The sequence below is a fragment of the Haliotis asinina genome, chromosome 8 (genome assembly GCF_037392515.1).
Source record: "Haliotis asinina isolate JCU_RB_2024 chromosome 8, JCU_Hal_asi_v2, whole genome shotgun sequence".
NCBI lineage: Eukaryota > Metazoa > Mollusca > Gastropoda > Lepetellida > Haliotidae > Haliotis > Haliotis asinina.
Genome location: NC_090287.1, coordinates 3,546,515 through 3,566,450, shown reverse-complemented (window position 1 = coordinate 3,566,450; position 19,936 = coordinate 3,546,515). Strand labels below are relative to the sequence as shown.

The following is a 19,936-nucleotide window of genomic DNA, read 5'->3' as shown; positions in this document are numbered from 1 at the left end:
CGGTTTCTTTGTGGCGCCACCTTGTGTTGGTGTATGAAGAGCTAACCTTAATGTTTACCACGTTTGCTTGATGACTGTTTTGTACGACCAAGAGATGGTGTACGAATGTTGACGAGAGTAAACCTTTCAATTCATTTTTGGTCAAATAAAATGTTTGCAATTCTGTGAAAAACCTGACGTTTGCAATTTGATTCGAAAAGGGAGGAAAACGTTGTTTAGCGTGTGGTTACGAAGTAAGTAAACTCATCAGTAAAATAAATGGAACTGTAACTTAGACACGCTACTATCTTATCTTCCATGAAACAGTATCTTGACAGGCATATGAATAAATCATAATGATATTTGTAGAGGCACGTGGTGATATACTGACTTGTGAATGGCAGTGCCCCAACCTACTAAATTAGGTCTACCTCTGGAGTAGGTGGAGATTTGATTTGTCCTGACATTGACTCTGAAAGTCATATAGGGAGACACACAGCTGTCACTTGTGCAACCTTCCCACTGAAGGCCCAAGTAAAGGTGAGATGATTTGGTGATTAGGAAGACAGACTGACTAGTGTACACAATAACAGCAGTACAAAACAGGTATTTTCTTATGCAAAATATATTTCTTGAGGTATGTAGATTTAGTTTTGATTACTAATGAGTGGATTCAGAAATTTCACCTCTTTTCTTATTATTCCTTCAAATGGCAAGCTGGTTGACAATATAGTATGTCGGAACACTCTAAATTAGTCTAATTTTACAAGACATGGTCACATCCAATCACGCCATGATCTGTCTTGAGCTGCTCAAGCATGTCTATACTTGTCTGTGGAATGGCAGGTTAATCACATAGATTACCTCTGTCATGGTTGTGGCAAGTTTACTGGACCTGTAGGTTTTATAAGTCATAGGTCAGATCTAATTATGTACAAGATAACATACTCAGTTAACTACATCTCTAAGACCCACTTAAAGTGATATATCTAATCAGCTTGGTTTTTCATTCCATTCATTTGTTGTATACATATATCATGTAAACCTGATGGATCATAACACACCCACTTAAAATGACATATCTAATCAGCTTGGTTTTTCATTCCTTTCATTTGTTGTATACTTATCTTGTACAACTGATGGATATACCACACCCACTTAGAACACACAGTGAACTCCTTTTGTGGTCCTGTGTGTACATTGTCAAAGACAATATTTATGTTAAGGAATTTTTTAATCTCTGAACTGGTCATATGCCACTATTCAGCATGTCTAAACATCTACAGCCACACATGATTGTTCAAAACAGCACGAGACTATTAAACATGAGTGACTGAGTGGATTATCTTCCAACACCAATTACATCTTCATTTAGCAGCTGTGAAACAGTGATAAGGCAGTAGTTGGTTCTTTCATAGTTTTTCTGATATGCACAATGATGATATTGGGACAACTCTCGACCTTTAGTTAGTCTTGCAACCAATGTTCACGAGAAAGTACCGTATTTCCTCGCAGACAAGTATCCTCTTGGGTACAGATGTACAATTCAATAATATTATAATGTTAATATAATTAATTTGTTGATATATTGATAATATGCATTTAGTTACGCATGGCATTTTTATAACATGGGTTATTGGTATATACTTGTGGTGGCATGGTATTAAATATGTTTTTATTCACCATAAATGGACTCTAAGGGAGTAATCATAGAAGAATCAGAAGTAAATATACTGACTTGCTAAACAAATTATCTAGAACAAAGTGTTTAAGTTGGCATCATGTCTGACTTCAGCTGATACTGGCAATACCATGTGTGATTCAAGTGGAGGAAACTCTGAAGATGAGAGAGTACTGCTGGTGAAATCCATCTCTTCTCTCACGGAAACAGAAGAAACACTCCTAAGCAGAGCAAGAGATTTACTTAAGGGTATTGAAGGAAGCCTTTTTGTCTCTGTGTGAGAAACTGAAAGTGCTCATGGCAGCTCAGGTTGATATGGAACTGCTGTGTCATGCAACAAAGTGAAAACACTTACCCCTAGCACCCTATTCTTGCCCACTATTACAACCCTATCTCTACATACAAACACCCTACGACAACCATATCTCTACAAACACCCTACGACAACCATATCTCTACAAACACCCTATGACAACCATATCTCTGTGATCACCCTATGACAACCATATCTCTACAAACACCCTACGACAACCATATCTCTACAAACACCCTACGACAACCAGATCTCTACAAACACCCTATGACAACCATATCTCTGTGATCACCCTATGACAACCATATTTCTACAAACACCCTATGACAACCAGATCTCTGTGATCACCCTATGACAACCATATCTCTACAAACACCCTATGTCGGGATCAGGTCCTGCGATTTGTCTGACACATCATTGCTCTACAAACACCCTACGACAACCATATCTCTACAAACACCCTACTATATCAGGATCAGGTATTCAGGTCCTGCGATTTGTCTGACACATCATTGCTTAAATCTCTGGTCATGCTGGATTGTTTGGACAAGACTCGATTATTTACAGACTGCCATCCTATAGCTGGGATATTGCTGGTTGTGGCAGTAAACCAACAAACCAAAACATATCTTAACACTGTACAAGCTCCACTATCACCTGTCTACCCTTGACCCTTCCCATGAATATCTGATCCCATCACACCCCAACCACAACCTGTAATGGTCCGTTCAGTGGGTGACAGTGTTAATGATATAAGAACCCCTCTTCACCTCAACATTGTTGCAGAAAGCAGGAAGTAGTCCTACATGCATATTGGTCATGTGAGTTTTCAAATGGCAAACCTTCTTGAGAATCCGAAGTCTTTGTCACACTGGTTTACTGTTGTGAAGTGCTGTAAGTTTGACAGTGTTTGTTTCTAGAGTCTGTGTCTGTGTTGGTGGAGGAGAAGATTGGACTGCTATTCAAGATCGTATCAACATATAAAGATGTCCTACTAAGGTTTGCTATGGGATATATTCATATTTCGAGAAAGGATCTACGATCCACCTTGTTCACCCTTCTCCTACATATACAGTTATGGGCAATTGACTTTGGCTGAAGAATGACCGTATATTCAGATTCTCACAGGTACCTGCATTCGGACTTGGATGTCATTTGCACTAACCTATTCTTGCTACACAAGAAACACGGTTAGTGTCAGTGAACTGCCAGATATTGTAACACAAAGGGCATGAAATGTTGCGCATAATATGAATCGTTAGTTTAGTGGGAACTGGGGTAGCCTAGTGCTAGTTTGGTCCTTACTCAGTTTTTTACAAACCAATGTCATCTAGCTGTTTTGCACTGACCAACCTACAAACAACAGACAAAGAAGATTTTCACAACAAAATGTAATGAGAGAATTATACAAAGGCAGGCTTCTTGAAAGCAATTTAAAGCAGCAGTACGCGGCTCTAGCTGAATACTTGATCATATGTTGCAGGCATGGAATGAAAACGAAGGCAGAATTTAACCGATACATACAGAGGTATTACAGGTAACTACAGGAACATGTTGCATATACTCAGTATATGATTACAATTTTTAATGCCTGATGTCATTAGATTCACCTCAAAATAGAAAACATCTACTTCATGAGGAAATGAATATAGCAGATTGTGAATATGGGTATTGTGTCTGTAGACATATTTGGTATCTTAACCCAAATGGCTGGAATGTCAAGAAAAAACTGTCATGTTTTCCAGGCACCATGATGTCAGAGAGGCAGCAGACAATTGGCAGGATGTCGAGGTAATGTAGAAACTTGTTTCGGGGGAACAGGACTACTTGCATCTAATCCTGAATGTGTTATGCTATTACATGTACAGTTTTCTCTGTATGGATAACATCCACATAGCTTCTGCTGATATTTTCATTTTGTGTCATACAATATTGTAATATAAGCAATGTCCTTTCTTTGAACAGTTATTGACAATCAGCTCAGAAGTGGCCATTATTGATCTGCTGTTGTGTAACAATGTTTCAGAGAGAATGGGATGATTTTCTTGGAGACATAGACAAGATGTTGGATACAGAGCAGGATGTTCAGTTAGGCCAAGGTGAAGTAGGTCCAGTGGATTTGTCAGTAGAGGATGCTCGGTCTGGAAAATCCACAACTCTTCAGAGTTACCTCCCTTCATCCAGCCTCACTCTTGTCTTGCTGCGTCATTTTGCCTGACTACCATGACGAGATCATGTGGCACAACTTCTTGCTTACCAGGTAGAGAATATTTTGTCCTGTTACAGATGTTTGGAGTTTTGTACATGCAAACAAGGATGATCATGGTCAGCCTTCTATGGTGATGATAGCTGATGTGAATAACTAAGGGACCGTTTGTAATTTATGGCTAGGAGGCATCATGATGAATGAATCTCCTAAAATTAATGTACCAAGTAAATGACTCCCCCTGATTGTTATGTACAAAATCAATGAAACCCCCTCCAGAACATGGGTACAAAAGTGTGCAAAACTGATGAACCCCCCACCTCCCCAGAACAAAATGGGTATGCAATCAAGTGTAACAAAGCCTTTTCATTGACTGGTTGATTTGCCAATATGCAGGGGGTTCATTGCGTCTATTTGGAGATGATCTGTTCAATTGGCATTTTAGAAGTGTGTTGAGTAATAAGAAAGTCAAATTTTTTATGGAAAACAACTTCTTTTATTGTGTATGATGTGATAGTTAGTTATGGATTCATATACCGTTGTATAAATGTGAATACAAATTCGTTTGTCAACATATCACATATGTGTGATTCTCATATACCAAATAAAACTGTCATGATAAGAAGTAAAGATACCCTGTGGATGAATAATAATATCTGCAAGGGCATTCAGAAACGGAATAGAATAGAATAGAACATAGAATCGCCAAGCTAAAAAATCATGGAGCCAATTGGGCTACTTTTAGAATATTTCGAAACCAAGTTACTTCTGCAGTTAGAAAAGCCAAGAAGGGTTATATTGCAAAATTAGATATTGAAATAAATAATAACCATAGCACCAAACTGTGATGGTGATTAGTTAAAATCTATATGAACAAGAAGTCTGAAAATACATCTTTCCCCCACATTCATTGTAATAATGATGTTTATCATGATCCAGCGTCAATAGCAAATGTCATGAATAAATACTTTATTGAGCAGGCAACAGTAGCTAACGCAAATAGAGATCTTCTAAATATGAATCTGAATAATAACAGTGCATATCTGACTGATTTACATCTCACTGAACAGGATGTTCAAGACGTGTTATCATCGTTAAACATTAATAAAGCAACAGGACCAGATGGGATAGGAAATTGTATTTTACATCTGGTATCGACTTCTTTGTCGCTACCATTAACTCATCTTTCTAGCAGGTCACTTCAAACATTAGTCTTCCCAGATACATGGAAAGAATCATTTGATATACCTATACATAAGAAAGGTAGTATTAACGACTGTTGTAATTATAGACCAGTTACCTTGAAATCTTGCTTATTGAAAGTCTTTGAAAAATGTGTATTTAGATATGTCTTTAATTTCATGAGAGATAATAACTGTCTTTCAAACTTACAATCTGGATGTATTCTAGGAGATTCACCAGCGTATCAACTTACACATTTGTATAATTTTAATGCTAAAGCTGTAGATACCGGAAAAGAAGTTAGAGCTGTATTCTGTGATATAAGCAAGGCATTTGATTAAGTTTTGGCAAGTTCCCCAAGGATCAGTTCTGGGGCCTCTTCTATTCTTAGTATACAGTAATGACATAGTTGATGGAATCGAAAGTAATATACGTCTCTTCACAGATGACATGTCACTCTACGTGATAATTGGCGATCCTTATACAAGTACATTTACTCTAAACTCAGATCTAGACAGTGTATCCCAGTGGGCAGAAACCTGGCAAGTTACATTTAATTCAAACAAAACTGAAACTATCCAATTCTCATGTAAAACTGAACATTCTGTAAAACCTCCCCTCACCATGAATGGTACAGTCGTAAAAGAAGTTCAGACTCATAAACACTTAGGTATTATCTTTCAGGATAACTTACTTTGGCATTCCCACATCAATGAAGTAATCAGCAAAATTAGCCCCATGATTAATTATTTTCGTAGTTTTAGACATAGGTTGTCACGAATAAAAATATACAAATCCTTTATTCAACCATTATTTGAATATTGTTGTCATCTCTGGGACAATTGCACAAACGAGCAATCCTTGTCACTAGGACACCTTCACTTAGATGCCATACACACAATATGCGGTGCAGTCAGAGGCACGAGCCATGATAAGCTGTACAACGAGACAAATCCAAACCTCCTTAGCGAAAAGAAGAGAAAGATCCAAATTAACATTGTTTTATAAAATGGTAAACCACATGGCCAGCACACAAAGTCAGCCGCCTAACCTGCTCAGCCACCCACTTATGGAAGTCGCGGTGGCTGAGCGGGTTAGGCAGCTGACTGTGTGCTGGCGATTAGGTGCCTGACTCTGAGGGTGCGGGTTCGAATCCCGGATGGGGCTCAACCAAAAAAGTACTAGAATTTGTACTTTACTGAGGAAGTGAAATCCCAAATATGACATATGTTGCAATGAAATAAGGATTTGTAATGCTTTACTTTCTTGAAAAATTGGTTGGCAAATCTGCAAGTATTGGACCAGTGTATTTTTATTACTGCAGAACCAAGATGCTTGTAATCATGAAAAACATCTCTTGGTCTCCAACTTCAACAGCAGCAATAATCTCTGCATTCATCACTTCTTGTGTTTTAACTGAGTTTCTTTCCCCACTCAAGCTGTGCAAACTTTATGACTTCACTTGTGCTATGTGCGCAGGGCAGCACAGCTGGTGCAACCACTTTTTCCCCCAGCACTGTTTGAACTCCAGTTTAGCAAGTTTTTTTCAATCATGTTATTTTTCAACTTTATAAGTTGAATTTGCGTTGTTTATAATTTGGTAAGTCATAGCAACAGAAGATACCAAAAGAAATTAGAATCTGCAAAGTTGTGTTTTGCATTGCATGTGACCTTTAAGGGTTTTATTAAAACAGTAAGTATTTCTGACATGTGTCACTTTAGGTTTTTCTGCACATTTAAGGTATTTGAGTGTGTTGACAACTCAGTTCAGTGTCTCAGTGACTCTCGTGCATATTTGGGTCTGGTTCTTCATTCACTCACTCACTCTTTCAGGAGGAGTTTTCTGCAGCAGGAAGCAAGGTGCTTGTGATCTCATTTGGAGCAAAGGAAGGGGCTAAGAAGTGGCTGGCTGAGACAGGCTGTACATTTGACATGCTGCTGGATCTGGACAGAAAGGCAAGAACTGTTGTTTTGGGGAATATCAGACTGTGGGTTCCTGAGAGAAAGCCAAGACTCATGTTGGGATCTGTTTGGATCCACTGAGCAATGTTTGTATCCTGGGGATAATCCTCATGCTTATAGGATTCACTGATGTGAAAAATGTGTAGTTGTCCATTTGGCCATTCCTTCCTGATGCAGAGATATGACTTAAGTACTAGTATTAGTACATTAACATCTTACCAACACATCTCACTCCAATATTACCCTCATTTCTTTTTCAGAAGAAGTCCTCCTTGGGGTACATATAAGCATTTTTATGTCCATTAAAAATCCCTACGACAGTTGTAACTATTTTGATAATAAAATATTTACAAAACAAAAAACTCGTTTTTGTCTTGTGGGACCACCTTTACAGGGCCCCCCAGGCCCCCTACAGCCAAGAGCAGGTAACTCTGGCCGTCTACCTCGCACCTCACTTTTCATGCTGTCGTTCGACTAGAAAGACGTGTGTGGTCCATTTAGATAGTTTTTGTGCTATCTGCCTACGGAATTATGAGTGAGAAAGAGTCAGCTACTGTATGTATGGTTCCTTTTCTTTCGCACGGGCGTTAGTTGGAATTTCTTGGCTGAAATTTTCATTCATATATTGTTGTAACTTTGCCGGTCGGGTCCTATCTTCCTGTCATGTGGCAGGCAAGATGGCGGTCTTTATGGCTTCTTTTTAGTGCGGGAAGTGTTTCGCTTGCGTCTCACTTATTCCTACGTGTTTCTTATTAGTATGTTTTACATGCTAAGATGTCTTAACCCATTTGTTCTTGTTTCAGTCAAAATGGGGATGTTGGTTTTTAAGACTTTTCGTCTTTTTCATTGCATTACGCACTTGTGTGTGCACACTTGTTACTGCATTTATCCGCTTATACTTTCTTGTTTAGCTGGGTTAATGTATTTTGGCAATTTATTATCGCCCGTGCGTTTATATTTTGCATATTGTGTGTTCAATTGCGTATGTTTTCTGTACATCAGTTACCATTAGTTGGTTCTGATTGTTACAGTTTCGGGGTGCACCCAAGTCTTGGGTCTAGGCTCAGGCACGGGTGCTGTCCCTGTGGGAATCTCAGATCCAAGCTACGGCTCTGGTGTCGTTTTCCCAGCTGGCTCTAGGGGTTTTGCACCGAGCACCGGCTCGGGTGCAATTCCGCTTGCCGGCGCCGGTCCATCGGGTCTCGTACCGTTGGTCACCGGCAACCTAACTGGTGGTTCTCGAGCACCGGCTTTGCCGCCTGCCTCGGTTCCGCTCAGTGCATCGGGTGTCCCTGCTTCGGCAGCCGACCCCACAGGGTCTCGACACCCTGGTTCTTCAATGAGCCAGGGGTATCCCGACTCGGACATCTCGGCTCTTCTGGGTCTGTTGTCCTTGTTGACGGGTCCCTTGTGCGTCGGGGTTACCGGCAACCTAACTGGTGGTTCTCGAGCACCGGCTTTGCCGCCTGCCTCGGTTCCGCTCAGTGCATCGGGTGTTCCTGCTTCGGCAGTCGACACCACGGGGTCTCGGCACCCTGGTTTTTCAGTGAACCAGAGGTAGGCCGACTCCGACAACTCGGCTCTTCTGGGTCTGTTGTCCTTGTTGACGGGTCCCTTGTGCGTCGAGGTTACCGGCAACCAAACTGGCGGTTCGAGCACCGGCTTTGCCGCCTGCATCGGTTCCGCTCAGTGCATCGGGGTCCCTACTTCGGCGGTCGATCTCACGAGGTCTCGACGCCTTCTTTTTTCGGCGAACCGACGGAGGCCGATTCGGAGCTTTTCGCTCCGTTCGTCCCCGGGGCAGGTACGCGAATGGATCGCGGTAGCACTGACCCGATTCCACGGAGTTTCGTCTTCCTGGGAAGTGTTTACTCCGTGCAGGGTAGCCGAGATCAAGGGGCTGTGCCGCAGGTGGTCGTCCCTGCGGACGCCCCCGATCCCGCGGAGTTTCGTCTTCTTGGGGAAACGTTTGCTCCGTGTAGGGTGGCTGAGGCTCAATTGCCTATTTTACCTTCACTCCTCAGTGAGGTAATTAATCTGCTCCTGTAGGGTAGCCGTTCGCGGTTCGATCTCCCGGAGCTTGACCGGCTACTTGATGGGGGACGATGCGCTATTTGACCCTCCCGCTGTCGACGAGTGCGTGTACGCCTCGATCGCGCTTGGGGGGTCGTCTGGCCACTGCCAGGCGTCGGCTTGTCAGGGTCGCCGCTTGCCGCTTTGTACCTCATCGAACCAGGTGTTGCGCTCGGTTTCCGCTCCTTTGAGGAGCAATATCGGAACGCCGTGCAGCAACTTAAGGTTGCGGTGCACTCAGCCTACCTCTCTGTCTTGCAGAGGCAGGTGGTGTCGCATGAGGACGGGGACGAGGATTTTTCCTCGTCCACGTTAGAGCGGCAACTTACGGACGGAGGTGCATTCACATTTGACGCGCGACTCAATGCGTTCACGAGTCAGATGATGTATGCTGTGATTGGCCTTCGTAGGTTATGGCTGTCGCCAGGTATTCACCGGCTACACAGCAGGCACTGCTGTCTCTGCCTTTCCGACTGGGCTTGACCCTGTTCCCGGGGGCTTTGACGGGAGTTAGTGAGGCTGCGGAGGCCGTTAGTTAATTCAAGGACCCTTAAGTCTTTTCTTGAACAACCCTCCACCTCTCGCTCGCGGCCTTCGGTCCTCAGCTCAAGCTATCCTGCGACTCAGTCTAAGGATGCGCCGAAGTGGACTGCTCCACTACAGGCACGGAAGAGCAAGGGCAGGGGTAAAGGGAATACCTCCGGAGCCCTCAGTTGTCCCGTTGCAAGCGGCAATCTCTGCCGTCGGCCGGGACACTTTGCCTTCTACCCGAAATTCCTGTGGGTGGTCGCCTCCCGTTATTACTCAGGGATGGCCACACGCCACAGTGGAAGCGAGAGCTTACTCCTTTTGCCGGGATTCGCTGCACTCCGGTGCCGAAGTCGCCGGAAAAGGTGGCAATCCTCCGTGCCGAAATTCAGTCTTTACTGGACAAGGCAACTATAGAGATGGTTCCATCAGGACAGGAGACTATGGGGTTTTACTCCACTTTTTTCCTGGTAACCAAAAAGAACGGAGGGTTCAGACCCATTCTAAATCTCAAGGGTTTGAACAACTTGATAGAGGTGCCGTCTTTCAAGATGGAGACCCTGAGGTTAGTGATCTCGTCTGTAGAGGCAGGGGATTGGCTTACGTCAATCGACCTCAAAGACGCATACCTCCATGTACCGATGCATCCCGAGTTCAGGAAATACCTTCGGTTTTCCTTCGACGGGGTTTGTTATCAGTTTCGTGTGCTCCCCTTCGGCATCTCCACGGCGCCAAGGGTGTTCACCAAACTCATGCTAGTACCAGTTCAGGTCGCCAGGGCGCAGGGCAACTTTTGTTTCCCGTACCTGGACGACTGGATCCTCAGAGCGCTCTCCCAACACCTAAGTCGAGAATCCACACAGCAGGTGATGGATATTCTCACCAGACTAGGTTGGGTTATCTATTTTAAAAATCAATTGGTGCCGAGGCAGTATCTGGTTTTCTTAGGGGCGAGGTTCGAGACAACCCGAGGGGTGGTTTCTCTGTCCCAAGAGCGCATATTCAAGGTACAGGGCATAGTGTTAAGGTTCCTTCAGTCCCATATTGCCTCAGCACGGACGTGGCTTCAGTTGCTAGGCAACATGGCGGCGACGGTGGACATAGTCTGGCGTGCACGTCGGAGAATGCGTTCCATTCAGCAGGCGTTAGCACAACAGTGGTCCCACTCGGAGAGCTACGAGAAGAATCTGGCTATTCCCCAGTGGTTGATACGTCACTTGCGGTGGTGGACAGATACCGGGAATCTATTCAAAGGTTTACCTCTGATGACCCCGGTACCGTCGCTCACAGTTCAGACGGATGCCTCCCTCACAGGGTTGGGGGGGATGCGTCCTGGGCGACCTCGCGATGTCGGGACTATTGTCCGACCAAGAGGCGACCTTGCACATCAATGTGTTAGAGTTGAGAGCTGTGACGTTGGTGTTCGAACGCTTCGTGGATCAGGTTCGAAGCCGAGTGGTTTGTCTAGAGATGGACAACCAGACGGCGATGTCCTACATTCTGAAGCAGGGCGGCACTGTGTCTCCGTCGCTCCTTCAGGAGGCGTGGCAGTTTTCTAATATGGTGCGATCAGTTCAGCATACGGGTTATGCCTGTGTATCTCCCAGGGGTCGACAACGTGCGTGCAGATGCGCTCTCACGACGTGTTCTGGCTCCCCACGAGTGGTTGCTCGATCGGGAGATATTCGGGATTATCTCCCAGTTGTCTGGGTCGTTCTAGGTGGATCTGTTTGCCTCTGGAGTGACGAACTAGATTCCGGGGTTTTTGTTCGCGGATTCCTGATCCGAGAGCGATTGCCGCCGACGCCTTCCAGCGGGACTGGACGGACAGGGTGGTGTCGGCGTTTACGCCAATTCCCCTGATTTCCAAAGTTCTGTCTCAGCTTGCCACCCAACCAGCGCGGCTACTAGTGCTTCTCGCACCTCTGTGGCCGTCTCAACGCTGGTTTCCGGTAATACTCAGGTCGCTAGTGTAGCCGCCGGTACTATTACCGCGGCGACCGAACCTACTATCCCAGGACGGCCAGCCTCACCCCAATCCCCAGGATTCAGTGGGTGGCCTGGCCACTGTCCGGAATCGTCTCCAAAAGAGCGGATTTCCTGCATCAGTTGCAGACACAATTCTGGCTTCGTGGACGGATTCCACGAATGTACAGTGTGAGGATAGATGAGCCTGTTATGCGCGCTGGTGTGGAAATAGAGGGATTCTCGATCCCTTTTCTTCGACTGTAGTTGAAGTATTGGAGTTCTTACCGTCTCGTTTAGAATCTGGCTTAGCCGCTTCTACGATTCGAGGCTACTCCCTGGCTATTTCAGCCTTCCACATACCCGTTGAGGGTGCCTTGTTGGGACAATACCCCCGGGTACAGCGTTTTCTTGCAGGCGTGGACAGACTGCGTCCGGTCGTGAAATTTGTCTCGAGTATTGGAATGGTTACCCACTCCTCTCGTTTATGACTTGGCCAACCCGTCGTTACAACTGTTAAGTTGGAAAACGACTTTTTAGTGGCGGTTACGTCTGGTAGACGTGTTAGCGACTTACACGTCATGTTTTCAGACCCGGATCTTACTATGTTCCATAAGGATCGGGTTAGCATTCGCTTACCGGATTCATACCGCCCAAAAAATTCGATCATTCGCTTCGAATTACCGCGCCTATCGATCTAACTGGGTGCATGCTGCCTGCGTCGTCTGATAATACATACCGTAAGGTTCGTGTATTAGACGTTATGAAACCTCTTAAAGTTATTTTAAGAGAATAGCCTTGCTCCGTACGGAGAAACAGCTATTTTGCTGTTGTGGTGGCGGAATGGCTGGCTATCCGACTGATACACAGACGGCATCCCGATGGATTGTATCGGCAGGCTGCAAGGTCTATATACATAAAGGCTTATCTCCCCCAAAAGGGGTTGTCAGCTCACTCAGTGAGAGCAGTGGCCACGTCAGAACCGTCATTACCAACTGAACAGACACTCACGAGAGTGTGCTCAGTTCGGTCAGTCAGTTCCCTGCAGTAGACAGAATAGTTCTGCTCAAGCTGATTAAGCTTTGTTTGATAACTATATCTGTTTGCACTCGGTGTTGGGTAACTATCCATTCCCATTTTATCGGCGGTGATATTTGGTGATGGTTTCTTAGTCCCGCCCTCTTTGGCTGGGTGCCTTACTTTCCTTTCCATTTCCCTGCTTAGCTTGCTAGTGCGGTATGGACAAGGTTCAGTTTGGCGAGTGTCCCGTACGTCCAGGTCTCCAAACTTTGATTTGGGTGGGCGGGGTTTCTCATTTGGGATTTCCCAAATTCTAGCCAATGGGCATGTAAGCTTTGACAAGCGGGTCCTCAGCTTTGTCACGCCCCCGCCTTGATTGACATCAGCGGTCAGGTGACCAGGTCGGTGCCTTTTCTATTTCCGTGTGATTGTAGATTTGCACTTCGATCGAATGGACTGTTGCTGTCAGACAGAATACCACTCCCAATTGCTTCTCTTCGGGAGTCTGTTTAATGCTTATATGTACCCCAAGGAGGACTTCTTCTGAAAAAGAATTATACAAACCTGTAGAGGTTATGAATTCTTTGAAGAATGTCCTCCTTGGGGTACGGCCACCCGCCTCCCCTCATTCTGTCTGATACGTTCAGCATGAAAAGTGAGGTGCGAGGTAGACGGCCAGAGTTACCTGCTCTTGGCTGTAGGGGGCCTGGGGGGCCCTGTAAAGGTGGTCCCACAAGACAAAAACGAGTTTTTTGTTTTGTAAATATTTTATTATCAAAATAGTTACAACTGTCGTAGGGATTTTTAATGGACATAAAAATGCTTATATGTACCCCAAGGAGGACATTCTTCAAAGAATTCATAACCTCTACAGGTTTGTATAAATTTCTTCCATACATCAGCCAGAGAGAGCATTTGTCTTGTAAGCTGTCATGTTTTAGAAGACAATTCCTGTTTTTTTTATGTTACAGTTGTATAAAGCCTTCTCTTTGAAGAGGAGTGTTTTGAAGGTACGAACCTCGGTGATAATTTGAATTTTAGCTGAGGTCAAATGAAAAATAACACATTTTATTGAATCTCTCAGTCACAGCAGTGTGTGTATTATTATGAAAATAGATGTGTGTTATCCTGTCACCATTTAGCTAACAATGGAATGTGAATAACAGTATAATCATCATGGGCAAAATAACGCATGATGTTCGGTGACCTTTTAGGACTGGCCTGATGCCTCGTCATGGATAGGGGAGACCATCCCAGTCATCTCCATTGGTCGAGAGTGCCTGCCAAAGTTCTTGCAGTTTTGGGGTTTATTCATCTGCAATCGCACTCCCCTCCTCGGCTCATCCCAGATATGTTCCAGGCAGATGTTTAGCTGAAATATTTTGCTAATAAGTAATAGATAGAGCAAAACAGACTACAATTTCTGTAAAGAAACATGATAATCCCAGTTGCATGAACACAGTTGACTGGTGATTTGTGGCAGGTGTGGAGTATATCATGCCTGGTCTACTATGCTGAACAGATGGTGGCAGGACGAGAGTTACCCGCCCCTTATGAGGACATCGACGATGACCCACATCAGGCAAGCCTTGTTTAGATCACATAGATTGAATTTCATTACTGTTGAATTGTTACAGTTGTAACTAATGATAGTAGCATTAGAATTTCAAGTAAAACATACATCACTTTAGAATATATCTGTTGTAGTGATGTGGTTATGTTATGAGCTGTTCCAAACGTTTGATAATAATGTGTTCTTTGAGCAGTGCTTTCAGGAATCAGACGGGAGATGATTTATGATACTATTGAAGTTAGTAAGGTTTAATATTTGGATAGCAATAATCAGTTACCATATGAAAATTTATCAAAGAAACTGCATTACGATATTGATACTTTCATCAATAATCATTCATTTTACTCTGTCTGCATGACTATCTGTCTGCATTTCTGTCTGCCTGCTGGTCTGTCTGTCATCAGTGTCTGCTTGGTGTGTGCACAGATGGGAGGGGACTTCACACTGGACAAGGATGGGAAGATGAAACTTATCTACCGCAGTGCTACAGCCAAGGACAGACCATCCGTTGATGCCCTCCTTCAGTCAGTCAAGAACATGAATTCTACAGGAGACCAATAGCTTACCTTTCCAGGTAATGCAGGATAACAAAGGTTGTGCAGCTTACCCTGTCTTGTTAGAGAACGGTATTCTAATTACAGTGAAACCTGTCTACACCAGCATCCAGTAGGACAGAAATTAAATGCTTATTAGATAGTGTGAAAGATTTGACTGTTTCCAGCATGGCTGCCATATTCGTTGGTTTCACATTAATTTACGACTCGCTGTGCATATGTGCAAAGCGTGTGAAAATATCTACTAGCGGATTCCCGCTTTTCCTTTGTACGCTTCACGGATAATGTAAACATATGTAAGGAATGTCAAAACAAATATATAGTTTTGTGTCAAATGCATTCTTTTATGAACCAAAGAGCTGGAGCAATGAAATAAATAGCTTAATTTATGACAGTATGTTCTTGCATACATCTTGCCACCACCATCCTTCCCACATATCCCCTTCTCACAAACAAAAAACATATCTCTGATGCAGCTGCAATCAAATTAGTGATGATTGAAAAATTTTCAATGATTGGAAAGCATATGCAAATCAATGTAGTTAGTCAGCTATGAACAGTTGTCACATGTAAGTAATTATTTAATTGTTTCATTTTGAGTGTATTTACACTGTCGGTAAACATACGACCAAAGCGGAAGTCTGCCAGTATATATGTTTACACACTCTGCACACACGCACAGCAAGTCTAAAATTAATGTGAAACCAATGAATACACTTATCAATCTTTTTGTTTCTATAATGCCTGATTTTCTAGTGTGCCGAGGTGCATGTATTGGATTCAGGGACCTTTATGGGATTGCTCATACCCATGCTAGCTTAGAGCACTTGATTTACTACTTCCTGAATATCTAGCATGCCAAGAAGATTAATTAGTATATTGAATTATGGGTCCTTGATTGCACTGTTCATTCCCATGGCAGTTTAGAGCATTTGAGCCTTCAGCTATAGGTCTTCAGCAACATATGCATGCCATAAAAGGCGTCTATGCTTGTCGTAAGAGGCAACTAATGGGATTGGGTGGTCAGGCACGCTGACTTGGTTGACATCGGTTCCCAGTTGATGCTCATGTTGTTGATCACAGGATTGTCTGGTCCAGACTAGATTATTTACAGACCGCCGCCATATAGCTGGAATATTGCTGAGTGCGACATAAAACTAAACTCTCTCACTTAGAACATTTGATTCACTACTTCCTGATTGTCTAGTGTGCCAAGAGGATTAATTAGTTTATTGGATTATGGGTCCTTGATTGGTCTGCTCATATCCATGCCAGTTTAGACAGTGTTAATTACAACTGAAGTTGCCAGACTAGACAATGTTTTAATTATCATTGTTGTAAAATGGCAGGACCAAAAATTGTAGGCATTTATGCCAGTTTTGACAGTGTGCTGGATTAGACAGGTGCCGGTGTTGGCAGGTTTCACAGTATATCACAGCATTTGAGTTCAGTGCGAAGCCGAAATCTAGGTCTCAGACCTTGACCACCTTGCTGAAACCCATGAACACAGCTATGATACTGACTGTCTAGGTCAACTTATCATTTATCCCTATATGTTATGTATAAAATCTGTGCAGAGTGTTGATACCTTTCATGGGAAATTGTTAGGATCTAAAATGTCAAAAGGAATGTATTTCAAGTCTCCACAGGCTGATGTTACTGTGAAGAACATTGTTTAATCACTGTATTACTTAATAGCATGATATCTTAATGTCGTAATATTATCCTTTGCTTTGCTCTTATTTCCTGTTTTGTTCTTGTAGGAAATGAAAGCTTGAAGCATTTCTGTGCTGATTAATGAAGGTCAAGGTCTAAACCAGTTTGGCAGCCATGACTCGACACGTCAGTGAAGTGGAATGTTTCAATATTTCGTTACATATTTCTTTATATACAAGATGTGAAATGAATCTTTTATTTCACCATAGTATCTTTGTACCTGTATCTATACTATATATATTTTTGCTAAAATTATTTTTTCACTACGTAATATCATGACGTCATCAACAACAAGCGTCAAATGTACCTCTTAAGTGAAATGTGATTGCATTCAGTGATTCTTCACCTGTGTCGCTTACAAACTATCACTACCAGTATCAGGCTTGCTACGCACCTAACTGGAGGTATGACAGCAGTTAATAATGTGCACAGTTGTGATGCATCGATTTCACTTTTAGAGCTCGCTCAAATCCTTTCATTGTAACCCGTGCACATACAGTTATTGTCACAAATTGATTGAGTGTGGAGTCTTTACTCTCACATCCCTACAGGTACCTATTCAATGCAAGCTACACATACTGAGGCATATCAAATACTGTCACTAATATGTGCATCAATCTGTCAAGCTGCCGGACACAGCGTTGTCTCCACAACCGACAGTGCCAACATTCACCTGATTTGTTATCAGTACACGAGGCCATGTGCCATCAGTCATTGTGGAACTGTTAGTGTCTTTTTTCGTTATTACTTGTATAATGTGTTTATTAGACAGAGATTGAGCAGTTGAAGAAAACTAAGGCTAAAAGAACTGTCACAAATAGAAAAAACCAACCTGTTTTTAGGCTGTTACTCTACATCCCTAAAATTTACACAACTGCAAATAGAATATGTCCAAATAATTCATTTTGGCCTGATTGGGCATTCAGTGGGTTGGTGTCGAGGTTACCCAGAAAAGCATGTTTACTCGTAAAATGGGGCAAAACTTGCGAGAAAAAATGTGATTAGCTGCTGAAAACAATAGATCAGACAATAGATTGCAATTTGGTCGCTCAGCCAGGTATGGCGACATAAGTGCGACATAAGTATGGCTCACCTGCCATACTTATGACATAAGTATGGCTCACCTGGCATGAAATGCATGTGTTGCCAGCTGACTTGAGGGGCCATCTCAAAGATATTTCTTTCCAATTTCATGTGTGTGAATATGTCTCATCTATTGATTAACATCTTATGTGTCTTTCTGTCATCAAGTTTATACTGAGATAAGTAAATGATTACGATTCCTGATACCAACAGAAAATCATCATATTAAATGTCTCAAAATGTATAGATAGCATGACCACACGAAGATCCACAGGACTGGGTATTATTTGTTAATTGACATGCCATGTACTTCCACAGTTAAGTTCCTATAGGGATTATCATATATTAGCTGATATCTATATATCCCCAAGCCCAAGCCCAAGCCCAAGCCCAACCCCGAGCCCAAGCCCAACCCCAACCCCAACCATGATCTGCTACACCTGTCCTGGTTTTGTTTTTGAGAGGACCCCTCCTACCTGTTTCTTTTTATAATGATAGTGAGACTCATTGGTAGCTACATCTTTAATTGTTTCAGCATGAAATTTATTATTTTTTATGTTAGTTATTGTTTATAATGAAGCAAAGTCTAATTTCAAAATGGGCATTTTAAAAAGTGTCCTTTGTAACACAATATCATTGAACACTAATTTGCATAAAGCCATGGTCCAAATAAGTCACTTTGGACTTATTGGAAATTGACATGACTCATTTCTGCACTGCACCTCAGTAAAGTCATTTTAATACGTTTCTTATCTCCCTACCACTGGGACTGTAGTTAGGCGTAACTTTCACACTTTCACATATCAACTACATAAATTGTAGAGATAAGTGTGAAAAAAAAACCCAGTTTTTTCCTATTTCCGACAGTACTTTAGTATTCCTCAATACACTGCTATACTGAATTTAGCAAATCCTAGATGAAGGTTGCATCCGCTAACCTTTGAGCAACCTATGATCATCCAATCTAGTGCAAGATGGATGAATGCATATTGCCAGTCAGACAATAGCCACTGGTTAGAGTGCAGCATGACTTACAAAAGTTCCCGGTCACTGAAACTGATCTCTCAACAAATAAAAAATCTGCATAAAACACAGATATTTGACTTGCAGTATATATGCTTAGGGCTTTCTGAAGACCTGGTTACCTGTAGTTAATATTTCTGCAAGCTTACATCCTTGAATATTGACAAAAACACTATTTTCAGCGACTGTTTACTCACTGATGTGGTTTGGTCCATCTACGTCACTCGGAAATGATCATATAGACAATAAGATCAGGAAAAGTTCTGGAACAAACTTTTTCAAGGTAAAAGTTTAAAAGATATGTGCGAATGTCATTTTTCACGATTTGGTAAGCAGTGTTCTGATTGGTCAACTAAAAAGGTTAGCTGACATTATCTTCTCCTAGGGTTTGTTAGACTCAGTATGTCAGTGTAACAAATAATACTGAGACTAAATTTACTTAGACTGACAGATAGAGGATGCTGGGATATGATCAGTGCTATTTTAGTGACAGCACAAAACTGTTGGAAGTCTGGTACGTGTTTTATGTAAATGTACTTCCTCAGTAAATATTGGTGTCAGCAAGACGTCATACAGATATTGCAATTACATACTGCTGACTGTTATTTTTTAAGGACTGTTATTCATCACATAAGGACATTATTTCATGACATTTCTTTGAGCTGTTCTGATTTTAGACTACATATATATATGTATAGAGACTGATATACTATGTTTACACTTTACAAATAAAATACAGATTTGTGAAATGTATTGTTATGTTACACCATCATTTTCTCATCTGTTGCATCACAGGTTCTCACACATAACATTATGTACTTAATTTATGATTTTTTCCACATCCACATCATGCTTTTGTAATTATTTGGAAACAACTCATTTTCTCAAGAGAATCATCTATAAAATCTCTGATGCTCCGTTTAGTATTACGTTTCCATATAGTCTTTTGTCCTTGATAGACTTAACTTGCAAAATCAAGAATGATGATGGTAAATGTCACAGTTTGCACTTTTTATATTGCACAACACCCATCACAAATTCATAATTTTGTCCCTAACAGCTTGCCATACAGGTGCGC

At 42.4% G+C, this 19,936-nt stretch overlaps 1 protein-coding gene across 2 annotated transcripts; it reads left to right on the top strand.

Moving 5' to 3' along the window:
- The first annotated feature begins 2 nt into the window (after positions 1–2).
- Positions 3–19,611, top strand: LOC137295381 (uncharacterized). 2 transcript variants are annotated; one of them, XM_067826717.1, is made up of 11 exons: positions 3–519; positions 1,775–1,909; positions 2,894–2,972; positions 3,457–3,510; positions 3,719–3,764; positions 4,000–4,233; positions 7,195–7,317; positions 13,881–13,919; positions 14,393–14,491; positions 14,909–15,056; positions 16,800–19,611. In XM_067826717.1, exons 2-10 carry the CDS (start codon positions 1,792–1,794, stop codon positions 15,041–15,043), a joined length of 927 nt encoding a protein of 308 aa, XP_067682818.1. In that variant the 5' UTR covers positions 3–519; positions 1,775–1,791; the 3' UTR covers positions 15,044–15,056; positions 16,800–19,611. The 2 variants fall into 2 exon arrangements, with proteins under 2 accessions (XP_067682818.1, XP_067682819.1); XM_067826718.1 differs by having other exon boundaries at positions 182–233.
- Positions 19,612–19,936: the final 325 nt, after the last annotated feature.